Source organism: Rhamphochromis sp. 'chilingali' (genome assembly GCF_963969265.1).
Source record: "Rhamphochromis sp. 'chilingali' genome assembly, chromosome: 10".
In the NCBI taxonomy this organism is placed as follows: Eukaryota; Metazoa; Chordata; class Actinopteri; order Cichliformes; family Cichlidae; genus Rhamphochromis; species Rhamphochromis sp. 'chilingali'.
Window position 1 is genome coordinate 35,947,726 of NC_137937.1, and position 27,150 is coordinate 35,974,875.

General features: G+C 42.3%; 1 protein-coding gene across 1 annotated transcript in view; it reads right to left on the reverse strand.

The window, feature by feature from the left end:
- Positions 1 to 27,150, reverse strand: part of antxr2a (ANTXR cell adhesion molecule 2a) — an 81,522-nt gene that overhangs the window by 16,877 nt on the left and 37,495 nt on the right. The window contains exons 13-16 of the mRNA XM_080894263.1: positions 26,674 to 26,724; positions 24,569 to 24,658; positions 22,919 to 23,086; positions 22,389 to 22,469 (exon numbers count right to left, since the gene is read on the reverse strand). Of these exons, the coding sequence (XP_080750389.1) occupies positions 22,389 to 22,469; positions 22,919 to 23,086; positions 24,569 to 24,658; positions 26,674 to 26,724 (390 nt within the window). The remainder of the gene's footprint in view (positions 1 to 22,388; positions 22,470 to 22,918; positions 23,087 to 24,568; positions 24,659 to 26,673; positions 26,725 to 27,150) is intronic.

The window sequence follows — 27,150 nt, forward strand, 5'->3', positions numbered from 1 at the left end:
TGGCTTTTTGCCCGGTTGACAGGTGAGAGGGAGGGCCGGTCTAGGTTGACCTAAAATCCTAAATACTTATTTCTACTTGTTTCACTTTTCTTGGTGTTATCTTTGAATGTGACACTTTTAACAGTTCCGCTGGATTTAATTTGCTATGAATATTCATATTTTTTTTTCCTGCCGATTCTTTAAAAAAAAAAAAACGATTTCCCAAATCTAAAGAAAAGAAGCTCTCATATTTGTATCATTACTGAATCATTGATCCTTCAGACGCAATTAGCGAGAGCGAGATCACAGCCCCTCGTTCCTCTTTTAAGAGTTAATCAACAAATTAAAGATGCAGATTTGCAGCTAACGACGTGCCGGCGTGAACTGCCAAAGACGTGCGATGCAGCGTTCGCGCTGCTGACATGATTAACTACAATTACAAAAAAGGTAAAACAAAAGCATTAATGGCAAATTGTGTCTAATCACAGACACAAAGGAGATAATTGCGTTGTGGGCTGATGAATTAGTTATTATTAGTTTCTCTGACAACTGTGGTTTATTTCATCTTTGCCAGGACGTGAACATCTGTAGCTGCCTTGTTATTGTTGGACGCTGACAGACAGAAAAGTTCCTTCTCCCACACTCAATTAGTCATTCGTGGTATTTAAAGCTTTCTTCTGGATTATTTTGTGTGCTAATAATCACAACAGCACAGTTTTTTCTCCTAAACAATATCTTTTTTACTTATATTGCAAAAAATATGCAATTTTAACAGTTAACATACACCTGATTTTTCTAAAGTTTAAGAATGTTACCTTAAACCATCGGCTTCACTGAAACTCAAAGGCAGAGGCCGGTTCGTTTTTTCTTCTTCCCTTTTTGTCATTTTGACTTTGAACTCTGTGCTGTTGTGTTGTATATATTCCAAAGTTGTTCTGCTTATTTAGCAGAGCTTGCGGCTGATTTACACCAAAGCTTCTGTGTGTATAAATCACAGCCAAAATCTGTCTTCACGCTCAAAGTTAAATCTGATTTTACGGCAAAAACTCCAGCTTTAAATCTCGACTGGAGAAAAGTTGTTATTTACGAGGCTGTAAACTACCACAGGGTGGAAATACGAGCGGGTGGCCGCAGCCTGCTACGGCGGGCGGAAAGGCTCGGCGATAAAGCATCTTGTTAGCTCTACTGAGGAAAATATGCTTATCAAGCCGCATGTTAATACAAGCAGTAAATAATGCGATCATCGGCCAGTGATGCTGGAAATATAACAGCGTGAGAAGGAGCCTGAAGCTACGTTGACTACAGGGAGGTGTTTGTGTGCTTTTCTTTCTTTCTGTCTTTCTTGCTTTTGAACATGGGCTACAAACTGTGAGAGCTGGGTTAACATGTCCTAAGCACAGAAGACACAAGCAGCAACCCACACACAAAGACGAAGAAATATATATGAGGAAAGCTATAAACAAGTTTTTATTTTGTGAGCAACATTCAAGTGGATGTGATTTGGCTTCACTGTGTTTTTTGCATGTTAGTTTATCATCTTTTCCAAAATAATATCACAATAATACAAATTTTTAGTCCAAATTAATGCTGACACTTGATGAATGAAGCCTGAGTTGGCCTCATATACACACCTGATTGTTAATGCTTGTCTATGTAACAGTTTAGGTATACACCATACTGAGATACACTGTGTGGATGTTAATAATGTTACAGTATCTATTTTACTATAGTGTCATTGTTAGTCCTAATACATGCATGTTTGAACACAATGTATCAATTTAAAACAAATCCTCTATCTTTTATATACTACTCCTCTGACTGCTTTCAAATATTATCCCTATAAAATAAAGAATGCAAAATATCTTATATATGAAAACAAAACAATAGTGGAGATACAAAGTCAAGCTCAGCTGCAAACCCTGACTTTGACATCTGATAAGCCCTCAAAACATTCAACTGGCTTTAGCCTTCCAAACATTCCTGCACATCTGCAAACCACTTTGCAACCCACCTCCACCCCAGCTCCTTCTTTTCCCCCATGTTGTTTCTCACCTACTTAATGTTGTATTTGTTGTCACTATTGCTCTCCTTGCTTCATGCAGGCACATCCCAACATTCAGACGGCAATAACAATCTTTTTTGGACTGTAGTGGTGAGTAGTTCAGTCAGGTTAACAAGTTATCCAGCACGTTCAAGGCAAACATAGTGTTACGCTTAATGTTGCTCAACAACTACGTAAACATCAGTAAGTTTGTTGTTATCGTCATCACTTAACTTCAGGTCTCCATAAAGTTCTGCTGACACACAACAACAAATGACTCTTTAGTAAGTCAACCATTCTTCACAAGGGGGCAAAAACTCTACTGTTGTTTGAGCTCAAGTCCCAATGCAAACAGTTCAATGTCAGGAGAACATGACAGATTTATCTGTTTTAGTCATACTATGTTCCACTTGGCTTTTACCAAAGATTTTAAAGAGGAGAAAACTGAATAAATCAACTCTTTTTCATTAAAACAACCCCACTTTTTCTCCAGTAAGTCTATTTTAGTCATCATCCTCTGCTCAGCAGGGTCACTGTCCGGACACACTAGCCTGCCATCTTCTCAGGAATACAGCGCCTTTGTAACTTCAGCCTGACTGCGACTGAGTCACCTCGCTGCCTTTGGAGTGACAACAGGCCCTTGACCTTTACCATGTTCTCAGAGCTTACACTCCAAAATCGTGAACAGGAGATCAGCAAACACATACATAAATCACCCTTTGGTGTTTCAAGCTCTGTACATCCAGACAATAAAACGTTCAATCAAGTTTTTGCTTCAGTTATAAAAACATTACTTTTGTAATTTCTGCTTGTTCAAGCACATTTGGTGAAAGAGGCACATTTTTATAGAGGCCAAGAGTTCACTGGAAAGTTACTCCTCACGCTTTGAGACAAAACTATGCTGAGTAATGCAAAGTCAAGAGGAGTTTCTTTAAAGAAAAAGTCCGCGCTGTACTTGCATGGATTGGAGCGTGTTACACTTAAAGAAACCTAGATTGTTCAAGAACTCTCAAAGGCAGCTACAGTTCTCACAACTGTCCTATGTGAGCAGTGTTCGCCATGCTGGTAAGAAATTGCCTGCAAACCTGTGTCAACTCTGGGTGACCTGGGAGTTGGTATAACAATGGGCGGGAGCCTTGATTTGCAATATGATGAATCCTTGCACAGCACACTAAAACCTTCCCTGAGGCACAGGAGTGAAATTAGCAAGTTTGGCAGGCCTGCGCTGCCTTCTCCGGCGGTCGCAGAGTGTTTCTTTGCAAGAGGAGGGCGGGCACTGCCTCTTTGTCTCAATGGAGACAAATCTTGGGCGGACTGTTTGTTTTGGGGAAGGGGTGTGAACGGCACACAGTCCATCAAATCAATTACAGTCTTATGCAGAGACGGCCTGGCTTGGCCTGGGCTGAGAGCTTGGCCCGATCTTTTATGAGGGGTTATGTGAGTCAGAGTGTTGCCACAGCCAACAGTCGTGACTCGTGTACTCACAACACCAGTATGAGCACAGAGAGGAGGGGTGAAAAGCTCGCATATGGCCAGAGCCAGCGTGTCACATTTGGGCTAGAGTTCACATTGGGCTCAGATGCTCACACCAATGAATTTGTGAGGATTGTCGAGTTGCGGCACCGCGGTCGTGTTTGAGATTTAGCAGCTTAGAGGCGGCGGCGAGAAAACTGTACCACATGTACACTGACATCCAGCAGTCCAACTGTATGTTTCTATTAACCGTCACAAGCAGGCGAGCGCTGCACATAGTATTTGTTTGAAACATGTAAATCTCATAGTGTACACAACGTCTTTAACACAGAGTTTACAAAGAGGTCAGACAAACATATATAATACAGTCAGAAAGGAAAGGAGGGATGCAGCAGATAAAAAAGTGCATGAATGACGTTTTCCAGGTCTGAGTTTGAGTTAAGAGCTGAATCAGATTCTCCTCTCACATTTCTGTCAGCACTTCTTACATCAGCTGATAACGAGATTGGAACCCTTTCAAAACGACTGATGTTCGTATGACTTTGAGGTATTAAGTTTGTTCCATTCAACAGTTGAAATTTAAATAGCTGACTCTTAAATACATTTAATGATTACTGTAAATTCATGACTGCTTATGGTTCAGGAGAAGAAGAAATGGAGGCGTTAAACCACGTTTTCCAGCAGTGTAGTGCCTAAGGTGATCAGATATTTTGAAATATGTTCTCAGTTTCATAGTGCCAACAACAATATCACAAAACGTCTTCCCTTGCACCTAAAAGAAAATAGTTTTGTCACACAGCTGCCAGGGATTCCTGTCAGATAAATACTGGTCATGTCATGTTAGTCATTCGTCCTCCTTGTTTTACTTCAGCAGTGATGATTCAATCCTTTTATTGCAGAAACAATTAGTTGATAAATTAGAAAAAATATGAATTCATTTTTATCACTAGTTTAGTTTACAGACTGGGGTGACTCACTGAAAGAAAAACAGATATTTGTTGAAAAAGATCGACGCCGAAACATCCATCAGAACAATATTAGCTAAGAATCTGAGTCGGCCTCTAGTCAGAGACTCCAAATTTTCAAATGTGAAGCTCCACATGTGAAAATCAAGTTTCTGTCGCTGCTCTTTTCACGATTTAAATCTCTGCAGTAACACTGATTGCACTGTTTAATTAATCGGGTTTCCAGGCAGTTGGTCAACACTCGTTTCAACTTCTGCTGCTGCCATGAGCAAAACTCTGAGCACGATCTGCATTATGGTAATTTATTTGCATATGCTGGAGACTACAGACATTCGCAGTTGCCTGCAGCCCGATCTCAAACACACTCAGTCTTAAGTGTAATTATTCAACGGCGAGTGGGTCCGCTCTCCATTGCGTGGCATTAAAAAGGCTAATATCGCCGCCGTTTTCCTAATGGCGAGTTTGGTGGCCATGCAGTTCATTACTATGTGCATACTGCGAGTCTCGAGAGGATATTTCACCAGGAGGACCCACATATGATGTTACGCTAACTGGCCGAGAGCATGTCGCTGCACGTATCCAAGTTTTTTGGGGAGTCAAGCTGTACTGTTAGGGCGACATGCATGCTAATCAGCGGCGCCTCATTCTGTAGTCTTTTATTATGCGCTTTTCAACATAGTGTGTCAAGATTATTTCGTTTGAAGGAAAACGCCAGCTGTCATGTTTTATGCATTCGCTTTCAGTTCAGTTTCACTTGCGCGTAGCTGTTGGACGATGAAGCTTGACTTGAGCTTCAGTTTTTATATTTTACAGCGTGCAGGTTTCATACATCCGCCGCAGATGCTTCGGCCTTGACTGCGTGCCAGCAGACCCTCGACACGGCGGCGATGGGATCTGACACTGACGTAGCATCTGGATGGAAATGTGTTTGGCTATAGCATCATCTCATCTTTATTTCATAGATTGTGTCTAAACTGGTCTATTTGAAACAAATGGACTGAGCAATTTCTTCTTAAGCACTACATCATTTATGAATTTATCCTCAATAAATAACCCAAATTTGAATGTGCAAAGACCACAGGTGTGTCTGTCTGGGCAGACAGAAGATGCAAATATTCTTCCAGCTCGTGCTTTATTTCAGTTCTTCTTACATCTATACATGACTGCACTGAACACTGACAGGCACTTTAAATCTTAATTAGTGTAATTTGCCATCATTTCAACATTTCTCCATACTGGTGCCAGTGCAATGCATGGGCTCAGAAGTCAAGAAGCAAACCTCTTTAATTAGGACTTTTAGAAATAGAAGCTCAATACTTTTTAAGGGAAACGTACTTGTAGCACCCAGTGTGAATAACTCAAGAAAAGAAAGTCAGCACAGCACGCTTGACCAGGTCTTTTTTTTTTAGCAACTTATTCACTCATTTATTTTCTTTCTCAAAGCCGTTTCTTTATATAAAAAAGAAAGTTTTTGAAAGACAAATACTATATTCTAAATATAAAACACACACACACACACACAGACACACAATTTTTAATTCTACGTTACAAGTTGCACGACTCCAGCAGATATTGTTAGGTTACAAAGAAAGAAGAAGAGAAGTGCTTCATAGAGCTATTACAAAAACTAAAAGTCAGCATAGAAACTTTGGGATTTTATATGAAAGACACGAGGTAAAAATCACAAGTGCAGTTAGTGTTTCCACTGCACTTGTGACCGTCTTATGATGCGTGGTCTTTGCCTGCTTTATGTAAGTCAGTGTGACATCTTGGAGAAAAACATCTGACCTCTACTCCTGAAGAATAAATTAATAATAATATAATTTCACTTGAAGAAATTCTTCAGTTTTTCCCACCATGATTTTACTCCAAATATTTAATATCTCGAAAATATTTGAACAACCATCAGATCAAACTTATTTCCAGATTAGGTCGCCGTGTCAACAGCACAAAGCAGCTTTAAGGAGCCAAAAAACGTTTAAAATTCAAGCATTCAAACAAATAGCATGAACTGTAGTTACAGGACACTTCTTATAGTGTATCACCTGATATGCAGGAGAATGGGTGAACGCAGATGCTGCAGAAGGCATCATGAAGTTCTCACACAGAAACTTAGATTATCAGGTTATCCTTGCAGCATCAAAGACACAGTGAGACTAAACGTTTCCAATTACTCTAAATTATTAAGACATTGTCAGATAGAGCGGTTAAACTCCCAAATCCTCTAGAACACGTGCAAAGATGCTGATGAAAGGCTTCACACTCACTCAATCGCACACACACACACACTTTTTACAAATGTCTTTGGGTAACAAGTCTGAATGCAGATAATTAACAGTCAGTAAATGACAGCATCTCTCGTCACCCAGCCATAGAAATGATCTTATATTTGCAGAATACAGCACGACCATCATACACTGCATGAGTCTAAGTGCAGGGCAGCAATTCGCGTACTTGACCTGTCTAATTGGCTCAAATATACTGCCCCTGAAATCCCACAGGCCACATAGACACATCAACACACACATGCTAATATCCCCCCTACACACACACACACACACACACACACACACACACACACACACACACACACACACACACACACACACACACACACACACACACACACACACAGATACACAGAGACCCCCTGTCCCCATCGCTTCCTCCTCAATAGCTCTGGCTTCATTAGCAGCGGTTTGCATCATCCCTGGTGAAAACGTCACATGTCATCAGTGACTCCATTCTTTATCACTTCCCGCAGTATAGACAGTGTAACCTTCAGAAACCTGCTGCCCACAATTTTACGTCTTAATTAGGAGCACTGTCACAGGCACCCAGCGCCCCTCGTCCCGATGTGAACGGACAGAGAAGGATGGAGACGGGAAGGGAGTGTGAAAGACGAAGAGGAGGGCAAAGTCAGACACGAAGGTGGCAGACAAAGGCGGCGAGGGAGAAGGAAGGGAAAGATGTACAGTGGGAGGGAGAAAGAGCAAGGCAGACTGGGAAAAGGGGGAGGAAGAAGAGTGGCTGGAAGTTCACAGCGTGCCTTAAAAGAAAAGAGAGAAAGTTTTTGTCACGCAAACCAGATGGCAAAGCAAAGTGTACGCAAGGATTTTCATCCTGTGCTGCAGAAAACACGCATTTAACTTCAGGGCTAAGGATCACATGCTAGTCCTCCACAGCAGCGCTGATAAAAAACTAGAATGTTCTCAGTGGGATGACAATTTTTCAGACCTCGGTTTGAGAAATATGAAACCCAAACGACCCAAAGTGTGACACTACGAGTGCAGTGGGCTGTAACTGGCTTAGATGATGACAGCACAAAGACGTCTGTCCAGAGTTTGCTCACCTTAAAAATATTGAAGGGAATTTCAAACCTATGTAAATCAGGAGAACCATTTAAGTTTTGTGCAAACAGAAAAAATGGGAAATGATCACATAATGATTTAAATATTGTAACTGCACATGTTTCATTACTGCTTTTGTTTAACTCAAAAATAAGTTGATGTAAACTAGCTTACATAAACTAGCGAGTTTGCACAAATTTCAAGCACCAGTTAGATTGTCTCGATCTTTCGAGGCTTACGGTGCACATCCTGCACACACCTCGTCTTCTGCACAGGGACTATTAAGCAAGGCAAGCTGCTTAACCACATTTGAACCAATCATGCTCACGTGCTTTGTCCCTGAAGGCCCGCTTTGAGGCAGGCAAAGTTTGCAGATTTTCCTATGTTTTAAAAAAACTGACAAAATGCTTAAAATATGACAATATTTACTTGAATACGAGGCTCATGCATTGATACTTTGATAATTTTGGTACCCAAGGGCAAGCATAGTTAAATTTAGGTTCCAGAAAATGGTGATTAAGCACCATAAGCTTGAAATTACTCGGCATGTTAAACTATTAAAACATTCTTGCCTAAATACTGTCTTCTGTTTACTAGCTAAGAGTGTTATAATTTTTTAATCTAACTTTAAGATTTTACCTTGTACAATTTTTAAACGCCCGCTATTAGAAGCACGGAAAGTTCAAAAAATAAGGCGGATGATGGTTTTCTGCTGAAGAGATGAAAAGTGGAAGTTGTGTTGGCTAATTGCTCAGCGAGAAAGAGTGAAAATCCGGCTTAGTGGCGAAAACACTGGAGACGCTTGTGTCCTCAGTGTGGGGACAGCTGACGGGTTAACACTATTAAGACTGCAGAGAACACAGGACTGAATGTGCATCTGTGCTCCCCAACAGTGGGATTGGACGCCGCTTTCGAGGCATTCATTCTGAGACACAGATACATAGACAGACGGACCACAGAGAAGCAAAGGGACGACTCAGGAACACAGATTCTTTTTGTGTTTTTATTTCTGCACTTCTATGGAGGCTTTATCTCGTTGGGAGCTCATCAACAAACACGGCTTCAAGATGAATTAAAGATTGTTTATCATCGCAGTATGTTGCGCTTTAGTTTACCTAATTTTTGCTCACGTTTCATTCTGTTTCTTTTGATTTTTCTTTTACGCGCTTTTCTTTTTGCAGTATTGCACCTAAAAAGAATCGTTTTCTGCACTTTTAGGCGCACTAAACTACGTATTTCTGGTGTGCCCCTCAGTAAACATCTGCTATTGTGCCTCCGGCTTATACTGATATAAATAAATGTCAAAAAATAATAAAAAACCCACTAAAAGATGCACTTGTGAGCTGTTGTACAGGTATTAAAGAAAGCCATTAGAGCACTTACGCATTAATTAAATCTGTATCATCATTACTCAGTGTAATTGAAGTTGAGACAACCGATCAATTGTAAAAGATCACACTGTCATTAAGGTTAATAAGCTGTTTTACAAACTATCATCATTAACATTAGATAAATCTATTATAATAATAAATGACATATTGATAAAATATGTAGTAAAAATGGGTGTGCTTCTGAAATTGGTGTGGGCAGAGAGAGAAACGGGTGAAATCGTCCTATAAAAATGAAACCTTGATTCTGTTTCTGACTGTAGAAAAAAAATAACTGCACTAAGGATATTTCCAGAGGTGAGAAAGATCCCCCCAAAATTACAACTACATCTGGAAGCCCTTCAAGAGTGTTTTCAATTAGCTACTGTGCTGCTCTGCCAACTATTGTCACATTTGCATCTTTTCTCTCAATCAATTATGAAATACTGTAATTTATTCATGAAATGTTCAGGCTCCAGTTGGTTGAAGAATTTAACCACTGGAAAGAAAAAAGAAAAAAAAGAAGCTTTTTGCAGTATCTTACAGAAGACATCTGTTTAAATCACTGGGCATATACAGTGAAGAGCCTCAGGAGGTTGGAGTTTCTTATCAGAAACATTTTAACACACCTTCATTTCTTTAATATAAAACACCCATATAAAAATAATAAAACAATGCTCCGCTGTGTAAATAATTAAACCAGGTTTTAAGCTGCTTTTCTTCTCATCTAAGGTCACGGGGGGAAAAAATTAATTAAAAGGTCAAATTGAATTCAAATTAAAGCATCTTTAAACAGCAGTTGAGTCCACAGTTTATAATGAAAGAGCTAATGCTTAAGTTCATTAGCTTAATTAGGAAGGATGTTAAAGAAACGACAGAAGCCCGGCGCTGAAAGAGTTAACGAGGTGGAGCCGGTAATTGGTTGAGAAGTGACCCTTTCACGGCGGTGACAGGGGCACCGCTAATTCACTTAAATGGCCACTTGAGGCCGAACATTTGGTTCCTGTGAGATACAGTCAGCACCGTGGGGACGTCTTAATATTTAAAAATATTAATGCAATAAAATAAAAGAAGGAAATATTTTTAATAAATCCGTAATTGACAATAATAAGTTTCTGGCTGATTCAGTGCAGCATGTGTCATATTTTACCTTTATTAATTTTAACCATTACTAGTCGGTTTAATAGATACATCATAAGCCTGCAGACGAGAATGCTCGTCTCCCCCTGAAGGCAGTGGCAGTAATTACACACTTACAACACTCACACTGGTGTCTCTGTCTGATAAGCAGCCAGTGCAGTTTTATTCTCAGAAGCTGTAACTGCTGCCCCCCCCCAGTCAGACTAAAAACGGCTCCGAACTACAACAGGTGAAGTTTAGCTGCTGCTGTGTGAACTTATTATAAAAGCAAGTTTAAATGTAACAGATGCTAACTCATACGTAAGTATTTGCTAATATTCCAACATAACTGTCACAAATAAAGTTCAATGTCTTTGTAATTTTAATTTTTGTATTATAACATCACATTAGCATTATTAGCCAAGAGTGCTCAACGAAAAATTCCAGAATTATATAGTTTTCTAATAATTTGTTACAGTTTTTGGAATGTCCACCACATTTGACACCTATTTAATTCCCCAGATATGTTTTCATCACCCTGTGAAGGCTGAAAATGGAAACATGCAAACAGGACCAGTCCTGTAAGAATCGCTTTCTTATGTCTAATTCTGAAAACACCGAGCTAAAACCGCTCAAACTTCCTTTGAGATGAAAATGTCCAGAGGTGGGATGCTTTTGATGTGATATTTAAACGACCTTATTGTTACAAATTAATCATTTATTTTGGGAAACCCTAAATACATAAACTGGGAGGGCGTGTGCGGTATATGACGTTCCCATTTGTCTGTGCAGGAGTCTGTTTGTAAAGCTGAGTGTACCTGAAAGAAACTGGACATCACTCCTTGGCACGAAAATTATTTTTCAATTTCACGAGCTCCTCCTCCTACAAGCTGAGGTTTTCTTATGGCCGAGTGACCATTCAAACTGTTCACTGATCTAAAGGAGAATCGAATCAAGTTGAATTTTTATTGTCAGAAGTATCCAGCAGGGGTGTCAAAGTGGCTAACCTGTAGGAGCTGTGTTATCGACACGATTTTGAGGAGCAACAGCAGCAGTAAAGAGAGGGACAGAGGAGAAAGGAGGAGGTTGTCGGGGTGTTTATTGTCATGAAGACACATTTCAAGCCTGCGAGCAAATGAATAGAGCCACATTAGTGACACTTCACTGCACCCTCTATTCACAATGGAAGAAAGAGGCTCACAGGGTGAGATGTTCAGCCGGCCACTCGGCATATTTTCCCAGAGAAACATTAAAAACAAGCACAAATATTACCAAAGATCAGTCGGTAGTGATTTTGATTCTGCTGGTAAAAAGTTTAATTCCATTACAGGATGAGAAGGAGTATCATATAAGCTCGTGTTAGAGGCGATATAAGAAAAACAGCATTACCGCAGACAGGAAGGAGCGAGGATTATACAAGTATGAAAACAAGAATTAACTTAAAGACTGCTGCACTGTAGCGTCACTGTGAGAGTTACCATCTGAGGCTCAGAGGCACATGTTTACATGTTTATTCATAGCGTACGTCTGCTATCAAACGCAACGCAAACTGTTTAGAATGGATCTTATTGCATGAAGCTGCGTGCGAGGGCCCTTCACTACATATTAGCCGGCACTGTCACAACGTTACATTTATGTATACAAAATACGATCGGGCTAATTGAATATTCACTGTGAACATATTCCCTGCATAACACGACTCCCTGCTTTCATCTTTTTAAAAATTCAAATCGATGGGAGGAGAGCTTTAGAATATATTACTTCATGTATCCCGTAACCCCCTCTCCAAGTCCTATATGTCTGTCAGGAGGTGAGCTGAGGAGGAGGGCAAAGTGCAGGCGACAGAGCTGGCCTCGGCAAAGCTGACGTTAACAATAATGTAATTTAATTAAAGCCAAGATCCCAGCGGTCCTCGCCAAACGACGGGGCTTTGATTTTAATAGGTGATGAAGAAAAGGCTCGGCACACGGCGCCGCCGCCACCGCGCCGACCGGTCTGAGGGGTACTGGGAAAAAAGGCACCGGCAGGACATCAGTTCACATCGTATCAGGCGGAGAAGGAGGGAGGGAAGGAGGGAGGGAGGGAGAGGAGAGGGAGGGACAGCGGGTGCAGGTACCAGCCCCGGCCACCCAAATACAACAACACCGATCAGCTAATGGAGAGGAAAAGGGGAGACCGCCCAACTCGCGGGGGTGCTGGACCGTCCCAGAAAACAGTATCGAGCTCAGCAACACTGGAAAATACTTAATATATAAAGCTGTGCGCAAAGTGGATTTCAGTGCAGAATTAGATTTAAGGGAGCGGGAAAAACACGAGCTAATCCAGCGTCAGACTCTTCACATGCTCGGAAATGACATTAAATCTGGAAGGATATTAAAGCGTCCGACAAACAGCTTGTTTTGTTCCGTTTTCTTTGTTTGCTTGAGAAATCATGAGGCAACACTGAGGCTACAAAAACACAAAATGAAGAGATTACAAGACACAAATAATTTATACTTCAAAATACAGAAAGTGTATAAAATGCACACGTTTATCTCCAAGTAACAAGCTGTTATCTGCCTGCCTGGACTGGTCAGAGTGTAACTGCATATTAAAATGTCCTAAATCTGCGTCATTACTTCAATTAACACGTTTACATTTGCTGTTACAGGATGTTTTTTTTTCTCATTACCAAACAAATCCAAGAATCAGTCTCTGAGAAATTTGGAAAGACTTAAAATTAATTTGTGTGTGTGTGTGTGTGTGTGTCTGTCTCATGGTGATTTTCTCATGATTCTCCACATTACACCACTTTTCATTTTACTTCTCCAACCAGTCACCACCAACAACAATTAGCTTCCTTTTTATTGGTTAAAGAAACACACACACACACACACACACACACACACACACACACACACACACACACACACACACACACACACACACACACACACACGAGGGCCCCCTCTTCGGTAATCCTGTTACCAGCCAGGTCGTGAACGAGGATGTGCTGGGATGGTGGGGAGGGGGGGGGGATTAACATGGCGGTCATTATCAAATTTACAGCCAGTCACACGGACATCTGCCCTACTTTTCCTCGGTTAATGTAAAAAGAACTAATCTGGTTAAGAGAGCGTGGGCGCGGCTCGTAAATCGGCGGCACTCCGCCGTAGTTAAAGCTGTCACTTCTCTTGTGGGGGAGCGGCGGCTAAATGGAGCTGTCAGCTGGCTACTTGTTAGGGCTAACAAGGCCGTCCACTGATAGGACTAATGAGGCCCAGGGCCCGGCGCTACCCCACGCAGCCCACACCGCCACTACTTCAGCTGCATTCTCTGCTATATAATGCACACAAGGAGAAAAGACAGAGGGCGAGCTTAAATTTCAGTTACAAATGAATGTAAAATTCAGAAAGTGGATACATTCTTTCCACTTTTCATCAGCAGATTTTTTTAAAAACATCTGATTATTTTTATTTGATTTTTCTTACATATCACTTTTTTAAAAAGACAGGGTTTGGATTTGAGAAAAATATGATTTGTACACAAGAAACACGTGCAAGCTCTGCAGACTGTTGACACGTCTGCAACACTGTGACTTTAAACAACATCTAAATGCTGGAAAACAGCAAAAACTGAAGCTTTTTCTTCTCTTGCGCTCTTTTGGTTGCTCTCTTGAGCGGTAGATTTTCTGTAATCCACTGTTACTAATTCCTGTAATTCCTTCTGATTAAAAAGAAATTATCGGTCACAGGTAAGCGCCCAAGCCGATCTGCAAAATGCCCATTAGGTTTTGCATTAACGGCTTTAAACCCCCTTTGAAAGTATGTGTAGGAGGACTGCCGACAAAGCAACCGTGATGAGAAACTGAGAAAACCTGACAGAGTTTACAAACTCAACAAAAAAACTAAAGGACTTGCAGATTTCCCTGAAATGTTACATTTCACCGTGTTGGCCAGTTACAACATGTCGCCTGTTGTCCGTCTCCTTCTTGAGCGAAGCCCACACAGCACATACGCAGTGTGATGAAGAACAACCCGCGCTTCTCTCTTAGCAGAGCAAAAAGCCCCTGAATTAATGCCTTCATCCTCAAACTGAAGGGATCATTTTAACAGTAGCTGGGGGTTAAACTTCAAGCATGAGCAACATTTGCAGCTTTGTTTTTCAGAGTCAACTCCAGCCCTGTTCGATAAAGCATAGTCTCTTCTCCCAACGCTTCATTATTCGTGACGCCTTGGTTTAATTCCAATTACCCCTGTTAATTAGGAAATCTCATGCTCTCTGATCTCGAGGTTTGTTTCAACTTAATGTCATTTGCCAGGTTGTTTACTTTCGATTAAAGCCTTTTATTGTGAAATTAAGTGTTACATTTGCTTCAGCGAGGCATTTGTCCGTGTGACGGTAAACATCCTGACTGATGTCAACATGCAGGAGTCCTCCCACGTGCATCACCTCGCGTTTGTGCCGTGTTAGCGCTGCTAACGACTCTTTCTTTAGGCATTTGTTAGCGCCGCAATAGCATTTAGGTACCAAATTATTCCTTTCACCAGCTGTGGAGAGAGCAAAACGGCCTTCTCCAGCGCCGAAACCCTACAAGGATGTGTCATGTTTTGGCTTCTATCAGGCATTTATTTTTACACCGAACGATACAGTTTGACGGCTTTATTAGTTTCAAGAAAGATGTTCTCACCATATTCAATGTGGCATTGTAATGCAACGAGACAAAAGCAAGGAAAGCGTGAAAGGATGAGTATGTGTGCATCTGTTTGTGTGGGTTTCTTTTTTTTATATTCAACAAATGTTTGCTCTGCTTTACATACTGAGACGAAGCGACAAAAGATGCAAAGAAAGAAGCTGCTGACGGAAGAATAAACGGTTTGTTGAGAGAGTTTTCAGACATGCTCGGTGGAGTTTTAAAGTTTATCCTCTTTCACAGTATTTTTTTTATTCCCTGTATTGTATAAATGGATCACTGTGCATCTCTCAAGCCCTAACCAGCCTCCTAGTTTCCAGTGCAACTCACAGGTTTGACTTGTTTTTTCACAGGTTTAAATTTGATTGGACAATTAAATCTCAGTGGTATTCAGTCGTAGTCTACAACTGGAGGCATTACTACAAGTCATTTTCACATTAGTACATTAATAATATTTCTCTATAGGCTCACCAAGCCCACCACATGTAGCTGTTCATTGTTTTAAATCATACATGTTCAGTCGAATGTAACATGTTAGACACCAACACATATTGTAAATCAGTGGTCTCCAACCTTTTTTGCGCCACGGACCGGTTCATGTCCGACAATATTTTCACGGACCGGCCTTTAAGGTGTCGCGGATAAATACAACAAAATAAAACTAGTACCGGTACCGAAGAAAAAGAAGATTTATTCATAACACACGTGAAAAGACCCAGGAAAACAGAGTTAACGATAAAAACCATGAATTTCACACCCGAGCCTCGACTCTCGTGGCCCGGTACCAAACGACTCCCGGACTGGCCCAGGGGTTGGGGTCCGCTGTTGTAAATGAACTGGCATATCTTTGTGAATTAAAGATCCTAATCGTTTGTCTTAATCTTAGCTGTGATCATGAACTCTGGTTAAAAGGATGAAACGGTTTCATTTTCCTCTGTAGGAGTTTCTTTAGATCTGCAGACTCAGTGAAAGCTGCAAGTGTACGACACTGGTCGAGAACTACATTAGGACATCGAATTTGACGGATTACAGATGAACAGAGCATCACGATAAAACTCAACTCAACATTTTTTTATGTTTTGTGCGTTTTCTCTGGATGACTTGCAGCCATGCAGAGGTGACAGGAGAGCCTGGTGTATCAGAATAGTTCAGTCCACTTTATATTTATGGATTTTAAATAACCTTACAAAGCATTTCTTACATGTTAAGACTCACTTCCTGTCTGTAATCTGCTAGTTTTTGTTTTGCATCACTGGAAAAGGGTTGACACTGAACCATTTCTCCATTCATGGTTTACCTTGGCACTGAGGCTCTGCCACAATATTAGGTTAGTTAATATTCTGAGTTTTCACCTCAGCTTTGCTGATGCACTGAGCAACTCTTCCAAGGACATTAGCAATTTTCTTTCAAAACAACCAAAAATGTGTTGTAAACGATCACTACTACTACTAAGGAAGAAACTTAATGGAGTCCCTGCTTTGGCGAACATATTGCCAGAAACAAAGTAATGGTACAACTTATTTAAGAAAATGCCTCCATAATCCTCCCAGTGCTCGTCAGACAGATGATGATATGATGAAAGCGTTTCTGAAGATTGTAAACATATTGGACTTTTTTCCGCCATCAGTCGTTCACTCCTTCCACCATCTGCCATTGAGAAAAACTCTGAGAGAAACTTGAGCTCCATTTGCACTGGAAGAACATTTCCCGCAAAATGTGACCTCGTGGCTCGCGATGTAAAAATGCAGTGCAGAGGCCAGAAACAGGCTGCCAATCCTCTCAGCCACGGCCGTGTTTGTTTGCAGTAATTATGATCATGTCTCTGTAATTACTGATGACTTACTGATGTTAAAGGCTTAAATACTGAAAATGAAAAGCAAAAATCGTACTCCACTGTTTGCCTCGGCTCTATTTCAGGAAACAATAGCGTCGCATCTTAACTGATGAAAGAAGATAAACACAAACAGAAAAACACGAGGGCACAACACTGAGCTGCTGAGAATGGAGAACATAAAATGAAGCGTGTATTGCTGTGACCTCCGTGCACCGCGCTCTCTCGCATGCCTGGCAAGCAGACTGTCACCCCTGCCCCGAGTGGCCCTCGGCTCGAGATGGTCCTTTTTAATTGTTTTTACACCTCCCTTTAACGTCCATCGCTTCCTCCCCCTCCTTCCCAAGCAGGTCTGAGGAGTCGCTCGGCTCACAGTCACTTAATTAAATGCCGTCCACAACTCGATCAATGGTTGTTAAATAAAGACACTGATGCTGTCAGAGAAACAAGCACAGGCAGGGAGAGGGATCCACAATCCAGCTGAGGAAGGAGGATTCGTGGGCTCCTTTTGTACCATCCCGGTAGTTTGTTGTTATGTTTTGACTTTGATCCATTCTCCTTTTCTTTAGCTGAGGGAGAATAATCCCCTGATTGGATTTAGCATCTCTAACTATTTAGTTTAAAGGTATAAAACTCAATAAAAACGCAGAACCTTTGCAGAGGTTGGGATAAAATGACATCAGGAGATGGATGTGGGAGGAAACACAAGGCTTCTGTTTCTCTTCTGTGTCCTCTCTCTACCCCTGGGATCAGAACCCATCACCTCGTTAAACTACCATTTCAACGTTCAAGAAGGGAGATTCCCCACCTCCCCACAAAGAAGTAAGTTTTTTCCAATAGCAATAGCGTCAGCTAATACTATTAACCTCCGCGCACACCAGCACACTCAGCCCACACATCCCCCTGGTGAGGAACAGATGAGCCTGAGAGGAACAAATGGAAATTCAACTGTAAATCCTCACGGACTCACAAGAACTCAAAACGCCTTTTTTCTCCGTTTTTTTCTCCTGCATTTTGATCTGCAGGAGGATGAGGAGGGTTTAATGTATGGTGATGCACCCTGTTTGGACATTTTGTAAACAGCTGTTTTTAGAAAACAATACCTAGAATTCAGAGGTAGGCGTTGGAAAATGCAGAAAGAAATGCGTGCACGCACACCGCCGCCTCTTCAAAAAGAGCCTGAGAGAGCATCAGAATAAGGCCAACCTCCCTCTCTCCTGCCCTCCCCTTCTCTCTCTGCCACCTTCCTCTACCTGCTGTCCCCAGTCGATCCCCGGCAAAACTTGGCGGCAGATGTTGCTGTGCTAAGTTGGCTCTGAAGTGCCTCCCCGGCTCCCTGGTCTCACCAACAACACAGTCAAACCACATTAGATCTCTTTATTTGTGCCTGGGGCAAGTTCGGCACTGCAGCTGTGTCCACCCCCACTCTACCTTTGGTGTTGAAGGCCCTCGGGCGCTAAATGTGAGACCACAAAAAAAAGGGAAAAAAAATTGTTTCACTCTCATTTTCTGTCTCTCTTCTGCATCTGCTGACAATCCAGCGGTCTGGCTCCGGGCGGCAGCACTGAGGGAGGGAGGGAGGGAGGGGGAGACACAAAAGGAGACTGCTGGGAAAGAGAAGGGGGAGGGATGGAAGCATGGAGAGGAGCGAGGGGGTAGCACGGACACCCGGGTCCCCGTGCAGAACAGATGTCTGCGACAACCTGCTTCCTTACACCTGTACGAGTCCTTGTAACCCTGCGGAAGCAGCGTGTTGAAAAATTCATGACCCTGGAGGTTTCCTGTCCGCCTTCAAAGACCGCTACCCTCCTTTCCTCGTCCCCTCCCTCTGCCGCCGCCGCTCTCCTCTCTCTGTCACTGTCTGCTCTGCCATCTACACCTAACCTGTCACTGGACAGTTCAGACACCTCACACTTTGATGAATCTGTTCAGAACGATATCACACGTGTCTCAGCGGGGCCAGGCTGGAGACGCACAACAACAGCAGCGCGTACGGATTCGAAATAAGCTCTCTAACAACTAATGAATGTCAAATATGAGATATTTGCCATGATAACATAGATGCATGGAAGCTCCCAAAGCATTTCCACTCCAATCAAAAGGCAACATGTGACACCAGCGCCAGTTTTATCATAGAGATTGGAAAAATACTAAAATGGAAAATGAAATGTAAAACCACAAATCGAGATAAACAATCAGGTCTAGGCTCCATTTCTTTCCTCACATGTTCCAGACATGATGTAGTCTCACTAGTGGAAATACTCTGGTTTAGGAGTATCATTAAATCATTCAGGATGTCTGACCTGTAAGGATCCCAAGTCCCAAAAACTCTGAGAATTTGTGTTGTTAACAAAAGATTCTCAAAAAACTAGCCTGGAAATTGCTACAACTTAGCAGTTGACTGTCTAGTTTCAGAGTTAGAAAGTGAATCAAATCAGCTGAACGGTTCATTGGATTTCATATTTGTGGATAGAATCAAGGATGAAAGATTGATTGAATCTTACGAAACTCACATGAAATCAATTACATGTTAGCAACACAGCTGAAATTCAACTGTGAGCCAGTAGGCGATTTAAAATAATCATCTCCAAAATGCGATTAGGTTTCAAAACACCTTCCACTGCTTCTCAGTTGAGACATCACTTCAAACACACTTCGTGGCCCTCTGTTTGATTCTCTCCCGCGTCCTGTGTGTACGATGTTGATCACAGACTTAATGTGGACGCAGTGATCGGCATGAGAATGAAGCGAGACTTCAGCAGCAGCAGCCTTCCCTCCTCCGGCCGACGTGCTTTGACATAACTTGTGTACTCACTGGTGGGCTTCACTCTGTTTCCAAACAGTTTGCTCAGAGCGACAGAGGTGACCCCTTGTGTGGGAATATCAGTCATCTTCTACACAGCTGGAGCAGCCGTGATGTTTCCACATTCAGACAGTTGGATGAATACCGGGCAGGGGAATTCCTGTCACTTCACGAAAACCCTGTACTGCAGGTAAATATGCACGTTTAGTCTCATCATGAAGCCTTTCAACAAACTCAAAGAGCATCAGCCTATTTAACAAACTTTTAACAATTTATTTTGTCACTTCACATCATACTTGAGTTGTTTACGCTCTTGTAGAGAATAACTGGTTGATGCTCAGTCGCTTAGGAAGGCAAACAGGTTTGAAACAGATCACGAGACCTCTAATTGACTTCCACCGATGTTCATTTTATGTCTTGACTAACTTGGTTAAAAGGTTGTCACTTTAAAAAGTCCAGATTACACGTTACTACAGCTCCCAGCACCTCAAGGTGTCGCAAATCCTAAAACTGAGCTCTATAATGTTCTATATTGATCCATCACTGATGTATCAACAGCAATGGTTGAACTCAATACTCTGTATTGTATCTCAGTATCTTCACTGTGACACTGAGGTACACCACACTGTACAAATGAGCAAAAATTTTAATTGGCTACTGGTCGTCATGACAATGACAAACATGAAAGGAGAGAGTGTGGTTACTGCTGAGTTGAGAGACTTGCATATATAACTACAGCTCAAAAAAATCTAATATGTATAAAACAGGTGAAAAATGTGGAAAAAATCTTCTGTTTTTAAATAGAAAGAGAAACGAAATCTATGAAGAAGAGCGTCCAAATGTTCACATTACTACAGTCAGCCTATACCACATTAGATCTGCATAAATCAGAGTTTCAAACAACCTGTTTAAACTCCCTTCCTCCTCTTTTCAAGCAGTGCTTTTCTCTGATTGGCTGCCCCTCTCAACAATAAAGTTTGATCAGCAGGTGGGTGGAGCTTCTGCGCTCACAATCAGAACTGCATGTCTGAGATGACCATATTAGGGTCATCTGGGCTTACTGACATCCTGCAGTACATAAACTGATTTTAGTCCATACTTTAACCAAGTTAACATGAGCGTCCAAAGTCGTATCAGAATGATGGATCATAAGAATATCTGCTAATGTAAAGTAAGACTGTAAGACTCTATATTAATACAAACATCTCACATCTCTTAAAAACAAAAGCTGGAATTAAAATCAGCACTGGCTCAGAAACATCAGTGTCTGCATGGCTTTAAAATACTTTCATTCAAATTTTGGCGACACACGTCGCAGTGAGATTCTGATGAATTTTAACCACTATATCTAAACATCTTCTAAAATGTGATCTGTCACATCACTACTCACTGGAACTATGAGAGTTGTTATCTATTTTTACCAGTGCATCTTCTGGCATTCTGAAATTTGCTAAACAGCACTGTGACACCCCGAGTAGCAACTGGCAGGCTCACAGCTGGCCCACTGGCTCGGGTTTTTTCCATGTTGCAAAACACGACTCCACTTGAGAGATTTGCAGCCTGACATCATTCTCTAAACTACTAAAAGCTTGGATGGTTCCTGCTCTCTAACCTCTGTGAAGAGGAAGATGCACAGAAGTTGGAGACAACAGGGAAATAATGTATGTGCACCATACAGGTGCAGATTTTTTGGCCCATTCGCCTGCACAGCTTGTGCCCGTGAAGCACCGTCCTTTGGAAGAGTCCGCGCATTTCTCTTTCAAGATTCACGTTTGGTTTTCCCCTGGCAGTTTTAATACTAATACATTTCTGCTGTGTAATGTTAAAAAGGAGACTGACGGGGAATTTCTAAAATTACCTCACAGACTTCAGAAGAAGCAGCCCAGGAAAAGCCAAGGACGTGTTTGTGGGCCACAGTAATATAGCTGCTCCACTTGTCTGCAACTTGATTCTAATCTCACCATTAATTCTGACATTTGGCATACAGCACAGCGAGCACAGCAGATTGTATTGTGTTTGGATTGTAGTCAGCAATTAAAATATATAAAAATATATAAAAACATCTGGTTAACTGACTTAGCAGCAGGTTTCACTGTGCCGATTTGTGGAGTCGATTTGCTTCCTCTTCTTTTACACTGGTTGAAAAACACACACCAAAAAACCCAGAGCATAACCATATTAGGTCATCCCTGTCACGCTTCCTTCTGTGAGTATCTGCAGCTGCAGCTCACATTGGCTCCCTTAGGTAACAACAACACAAGGCACAACTTGTGCCAGCAGCTTCCTCTGCCGAGAGGAGCTGCGATACAATACAACAATAAAACAATGAGCTCTTAAGTGTAACTGCGGTGACTTTAAAGATTTGGAGGGATAAAAGTATTCCTATTAAGGCATAGAGGGGATTAGGGACTTCATGGAATGGTTACAGGAACATTTACCACTTAAAAAAAGAAAAAGAAGAACATCCACGCTGCTGACTACTGCAGGATATTTTCTATTTTTGCTCCTGTGTACTATAAACTGCACTGATGACCACTGATGAGACTTTGACTCACTGCCTCAAGCTGTTGGTTTGTGCAACTAAAAAGCAGCACTGCACAATCTTTGCACACGTGTACACTTCACTCTCGGTATGACTTCCTCCTGCATAATTCACCAATCGCAAATGAGTTTGTATTTTTGGCTAATATGCAAATATTTTGTTTCCATTAGAGCAAATTACCGGTGCTGAGAAGCTTCGAGTTTGTTTTAGGTTTGAGAAGAACATCAGGGATGAATTTTGACTTACCTGGTCTTCTGATGTGGGTCGCATGAGGGACACTCGGTCGTACTGCCGCCGCATCAAAGCCCACAAAGCATCGAGACGACCCTGATGAAGCACAGAAACGGAACTGTGTCGGTTGTCTTTATTTACGTAATCTTGTGTAGATTTTCAAAACCAGTGTTTCTACAGACTGATCTTTAAGGTAACGCACAAAGCATTAGACATCCATGGATGCCGTTTTCCACCGTAGATGCCAGTCGTGGCCTCTTAAATGAATATTCGACCATTCTCTATTTCAAGAGTTTCACTTCATGGTAATAAAAAAAGTCTTAACAGTTCACAGGGAATCTAATTTGAAGCGTTTCTTTTCAACTACCCAAAGACAGCTTTAACTTTTAACCACAATTTAGAGATTTTCACATGAGTGTAATTTGCTGGATGAACCTTGGAGAACTAGTAAATGGGCCTTTAAGCTGAAACTTTTCCTATCAGTATCATTTAGAAGTACCCAAAGTAGGAAAAGAAAAATCCTAAAGTCAGTCAGTAACTCTCACCTTGATAGGAGTGTACCATTTGTTCTCGGGTGGATGGCTGGGAGCGGGCTTTGGAGTGGGCCGTTTGATCATTGGCTCCTCTACATCCTGTGGTATGGACACTTTGGCATTCTTTGCTTTCTCCAGCCGGGCCCCCTCCTCAGTAGAGCCTTTTTCCCCCCAGCGCACCTTGAACAAGAAAATAGAAACGTTAAATGAGGGCAATTAAGCAGTTAAACACCTGATTGGTCCATCAGTCTGAGAAAAACTACAGGAAATAAGATTAGAGATGCTGTGAGGACTGTCTGTGATCACTACAGCAGTGTGTCAGCGTGATGAGCCTGGCCAAACACCTCCATCTGTGACCAACTTTAGCTTCAGGACCACAGCTTCAGTAAAAGATCTGTACGTGTTGGAAAAATCACTCGGATTCTTTTATCAATAAGGACGTTTACATTTGGTATAATGTGTTATTGTGTGTGTGTGTGTGTGTGTGTGTGTGTGTGTGTGTGTGTGTGTGTGTGTGTGTGTGTGCGCGCGTGTGTTGGGGGGGTGTCAGCGTGTGAAAGCAAGCCTGTGTGTTAAGTAAAGCTGTCCTGCTTTTTAATTGAATTCATCACATCTGTTACAAGGAGGAGATAAAAAAAGGAAAAAAAACCCACCGTCACATGAATGGGGTGAGGTGATTAATTAGCAACACAGTTTTCAAGCTGTAGGTTAAGCCGTGACAATATAGAACAGCTTTTCAGAATCATCTCTGGGATACATCGCCGGCCTGCCGCATCATCAGGAAAAGAGAAAGGCTGCCATGAATAAAAGATACGTTGTCACCTCAATAATCGTTTGAAATGCTGGCAGCGGCAAAGCGGCGGAGGTGGTTTTCTCAGCATGACGTCTTAAATGTGGATGCGGAGGAGCGGACGGGTTGGTCTTTACAAGCAACTCGTTATCTATCAGTGGGGTGACGGCGGGGAGGGAGTGGGGGCTTCAGATGTGGAGACGCGCCTGTCGATGGGAATCAACACGCTAGTGGAAGAACAGAGAAAGGTAACAGCCAGGATTGGATCTCAGCAACACTCTGGGGGGGAAAAGTCAAGAGGTAGGAGCTCCCCGAGGATGCTGGGAAATCCCTGCCATGCCACCAACTTCCTCGGGGCTAGGTAGGAAGGAGGGGGAGGGGCAGCTCGCTTTTAAACCTGAATTCCCTTCGGAGGAGGCGGATAACAAAGCGAGCTGCCAAGGTCTGGAAGTTGAGACGGGGGAAGCAGAGAGGAGAGGTGGGTATGTCAAGTTGACAGCAGCACTCAATCTTTCATCCCGGCTGCGACTTGATCCAATCAGCCCTCGACGGCCAAGGACGAGATGGCAGGGCCTGTCATGTCGGAGGCATCAGTGGGCTGACGAGGACAGCGGCCCGGCCGGTCAGTCAGCCAGTCAGTCGCTCGGTCGGTGGGTTTCTCCTCCTGATTCCTGCGTAACTCAACAAAGTTCCCGCCTCGCAGAAAAGACTGAACATGATGATGCAAGTTTACGGGACCACACATATGTGTCATTTCCTGCTGTCTGCATTTTGACCTTTGGAATATTTCAGCTGTTTTTGCTTGTTTCGTTCAGCTTTTCACTAAGAAAGAACGGAAGCAGCATGTTGGCCAATAGTTTTGAGTTTCTGACCTCCATCCGACTGATCCCTCCGACTCCTCTTCCTCCGTAGTACGAGGCATCCACAGTTGGCCACTTCTTCTTGGGCAGCGGCTCAGGCTCCTAAGAAATAAACACAGAAAACAAAACCAGGAAACACATAGTTGTGTGTCAAATAAGAGTGTGTGCAAATTTTCTTTCCATATTTATATGTATGACATTAATCAGAGTCACTGTAATGACAAAGGGGAGGAAGTGCAATGATGTGTTTGCTATTGTTCTATTTTCTTTCGTCCATATTTGTCCCTGCACACCAAAACAACGTTTCCTTTCATCGGGAAGATGTCACTTTGTCAGGAAGGAAGGGAAACGTAGGCCTTACTCCTGGCTCAGCGCGTGTTCAAGTGCAGAGGGGAAACCGTTCGTATCGCTCCGCTGACGTTTACAGTTCCATCTGCCGCAAACTGAAAATGCTGCAGTGGGATGGGATCAACTACCACACAGGGTAAAGCTTTCAGAAGCATTTACACTGTAATCCTGTGCCCTGCAGAAAAGAACTAAACAAAACTGTAGCATCATGCTAACGTGTTTGGCAAAAATTCAGCCAATGATAAGCCAGATATTTAAATGTCTACTTTACGCTACAATGTTTCTGGAACTAAACTAAACTCAGGCGGGTTTTCTGCTATAAATTTGTTCGTATTTAACAAAATAAATGCGCAGACATTCGTTTTTGACTCTCTGAACTAACACAGCCCTCAACGTGTCTGTGCTCTCTGCTCATATTAAGTCGTTTTTTGCTTTTTAAAAAACTTATTTCAACATTGCACTCAACAACAAACACATCCTCCCTAACAAAGTAGGGGTGACGTGGGCTGCGAGTTTGAGACCCCCGTTCTGGGGGGAAAAAGTCAAGAGGTAGTAGCTCCCTGAGGATGCTGGGAAATTTAGTGTAAAGCTTTACAAGCAGTACGGTATTTTACTTTGCTTTTAAAAACCTGCAAATGATTTTCACCAAGGAGGTTGAGTAACTCCATCGGCAACTCTCTGATTGTCTAAACCAGGGGTGGGGAACTCCAGGCCTCGAGGGCCGGTGTCCTGCAGGTTTTAGATGTGTCCTTGATCCAACACAGCTGATTTAAGTGGTTAAATGACCTCCTCAACAAGTCCTGAAGTTCTCCAGAGGCCTGGTAATGAACTAATCATGTGATTCAGGTGTGTTGACCCAGGGTGAGATCTAAAACCTGCAGGACACTGGCCCTCGAGGCCTGGAGTTCCCACCCCTGCTCTAAATGTTATAGACAAGTTAAAATGGTGAGGTTTGGTCCAGCTTAGGGGTGATTAAGTATCACAAAATGACCCGGATCCACTTATCCGTCTGGATACAGAGATTCAGTTCAGGAATGGTGTGAAAATTTAGATTTTACACAGTGAAATCTAAAAGATTAGACCTCAGCTACATACTTTGATATTGACTGTTTCCCTCTGGAATTTAATTAACTAAAATAATCAGTCAAACATTAAAATCTTTTTCTGTTAATGAATCTCGTATTGCAGAAGACGCTTTTTGATTCAGTCTTTTACGATAATCGTTAGTCAGTGAAGACGAAAGGTGTATCACAAGCACCAACTTTTCTAAAGTCATTTTTTGAAGGAACTGCTCGACACGTTGGGAAATATGCAAACTGACTTCATTTCATCATGAGAAGAAACAAGCTCCATCACTCTCATGTCTGTGTGCAGAGCTGGAGCTGGGATTACTCTAGTTTAGCAGAAAGACTGAAATCACGGGGCAAACAGCGAGCACGCCTCTGTCCAAAGTTCAAAAATCCATCTACCAGCTCACTAATTAAAATGTGATCTTGTTTATATGATCTGTACACAAACAAATGTAAAAGGGACACGTTATGGTTTTAGTTTTAGTCTGAATTGGCTCGAGTTAGATGCCCAATGCAGCGATAACGGCCCTGTGAAATTCTCAGAGAGACGCTCAATAATCCTGATTCTCAAAACGTGCAAAGTTTCCCTGAAATTTCAGTGCTGCACCATTCTGAGCTCTGGAACCTCCTCTGACTCCCATTTTCTTCTTTTGCACCGCACAGATTTTCAAACCTGAAAATAAAACAATTGTGACTCACGGGCGGTGGAGGACGAGATGGTGGAGGCGGCGGCGGCGGGTCCTTGATGACCTGGATAAACAGAAGAAGCAAAAGAGCGTCAGCACAGCCCGTCAGGAGACGCATTGGGACACGCACAAACACACGCACTCAAACCTCATCAAGACGAGCGCAGACAAGGCTGACAGAGGTGATTCGTGACAGGTGACTGAGCCAAACAGAAACATCCCTGAGCTCATCTCACGGTGGAGACGCCGTCGCTGCCAGCCTGTTTTGCAGCAGCGACTGCTGCCCCATCGCGTCACTGACTGCTGATTACAAGGATTCTGCTTGTAAACCAACATCAGGGGCCCCCCGTGCAAAATAAAGAAAAGCTGAAAATCAACTTGTTGACAGGGGAGTCTTTGGGGCGAGCGCCGCTGCCCGTTTAGCTCTTAATTAATTGGATGGGGTTCAGTGCTTCCAAGCAATCCCCCCAATCATAAAGTCCTAAGGAGT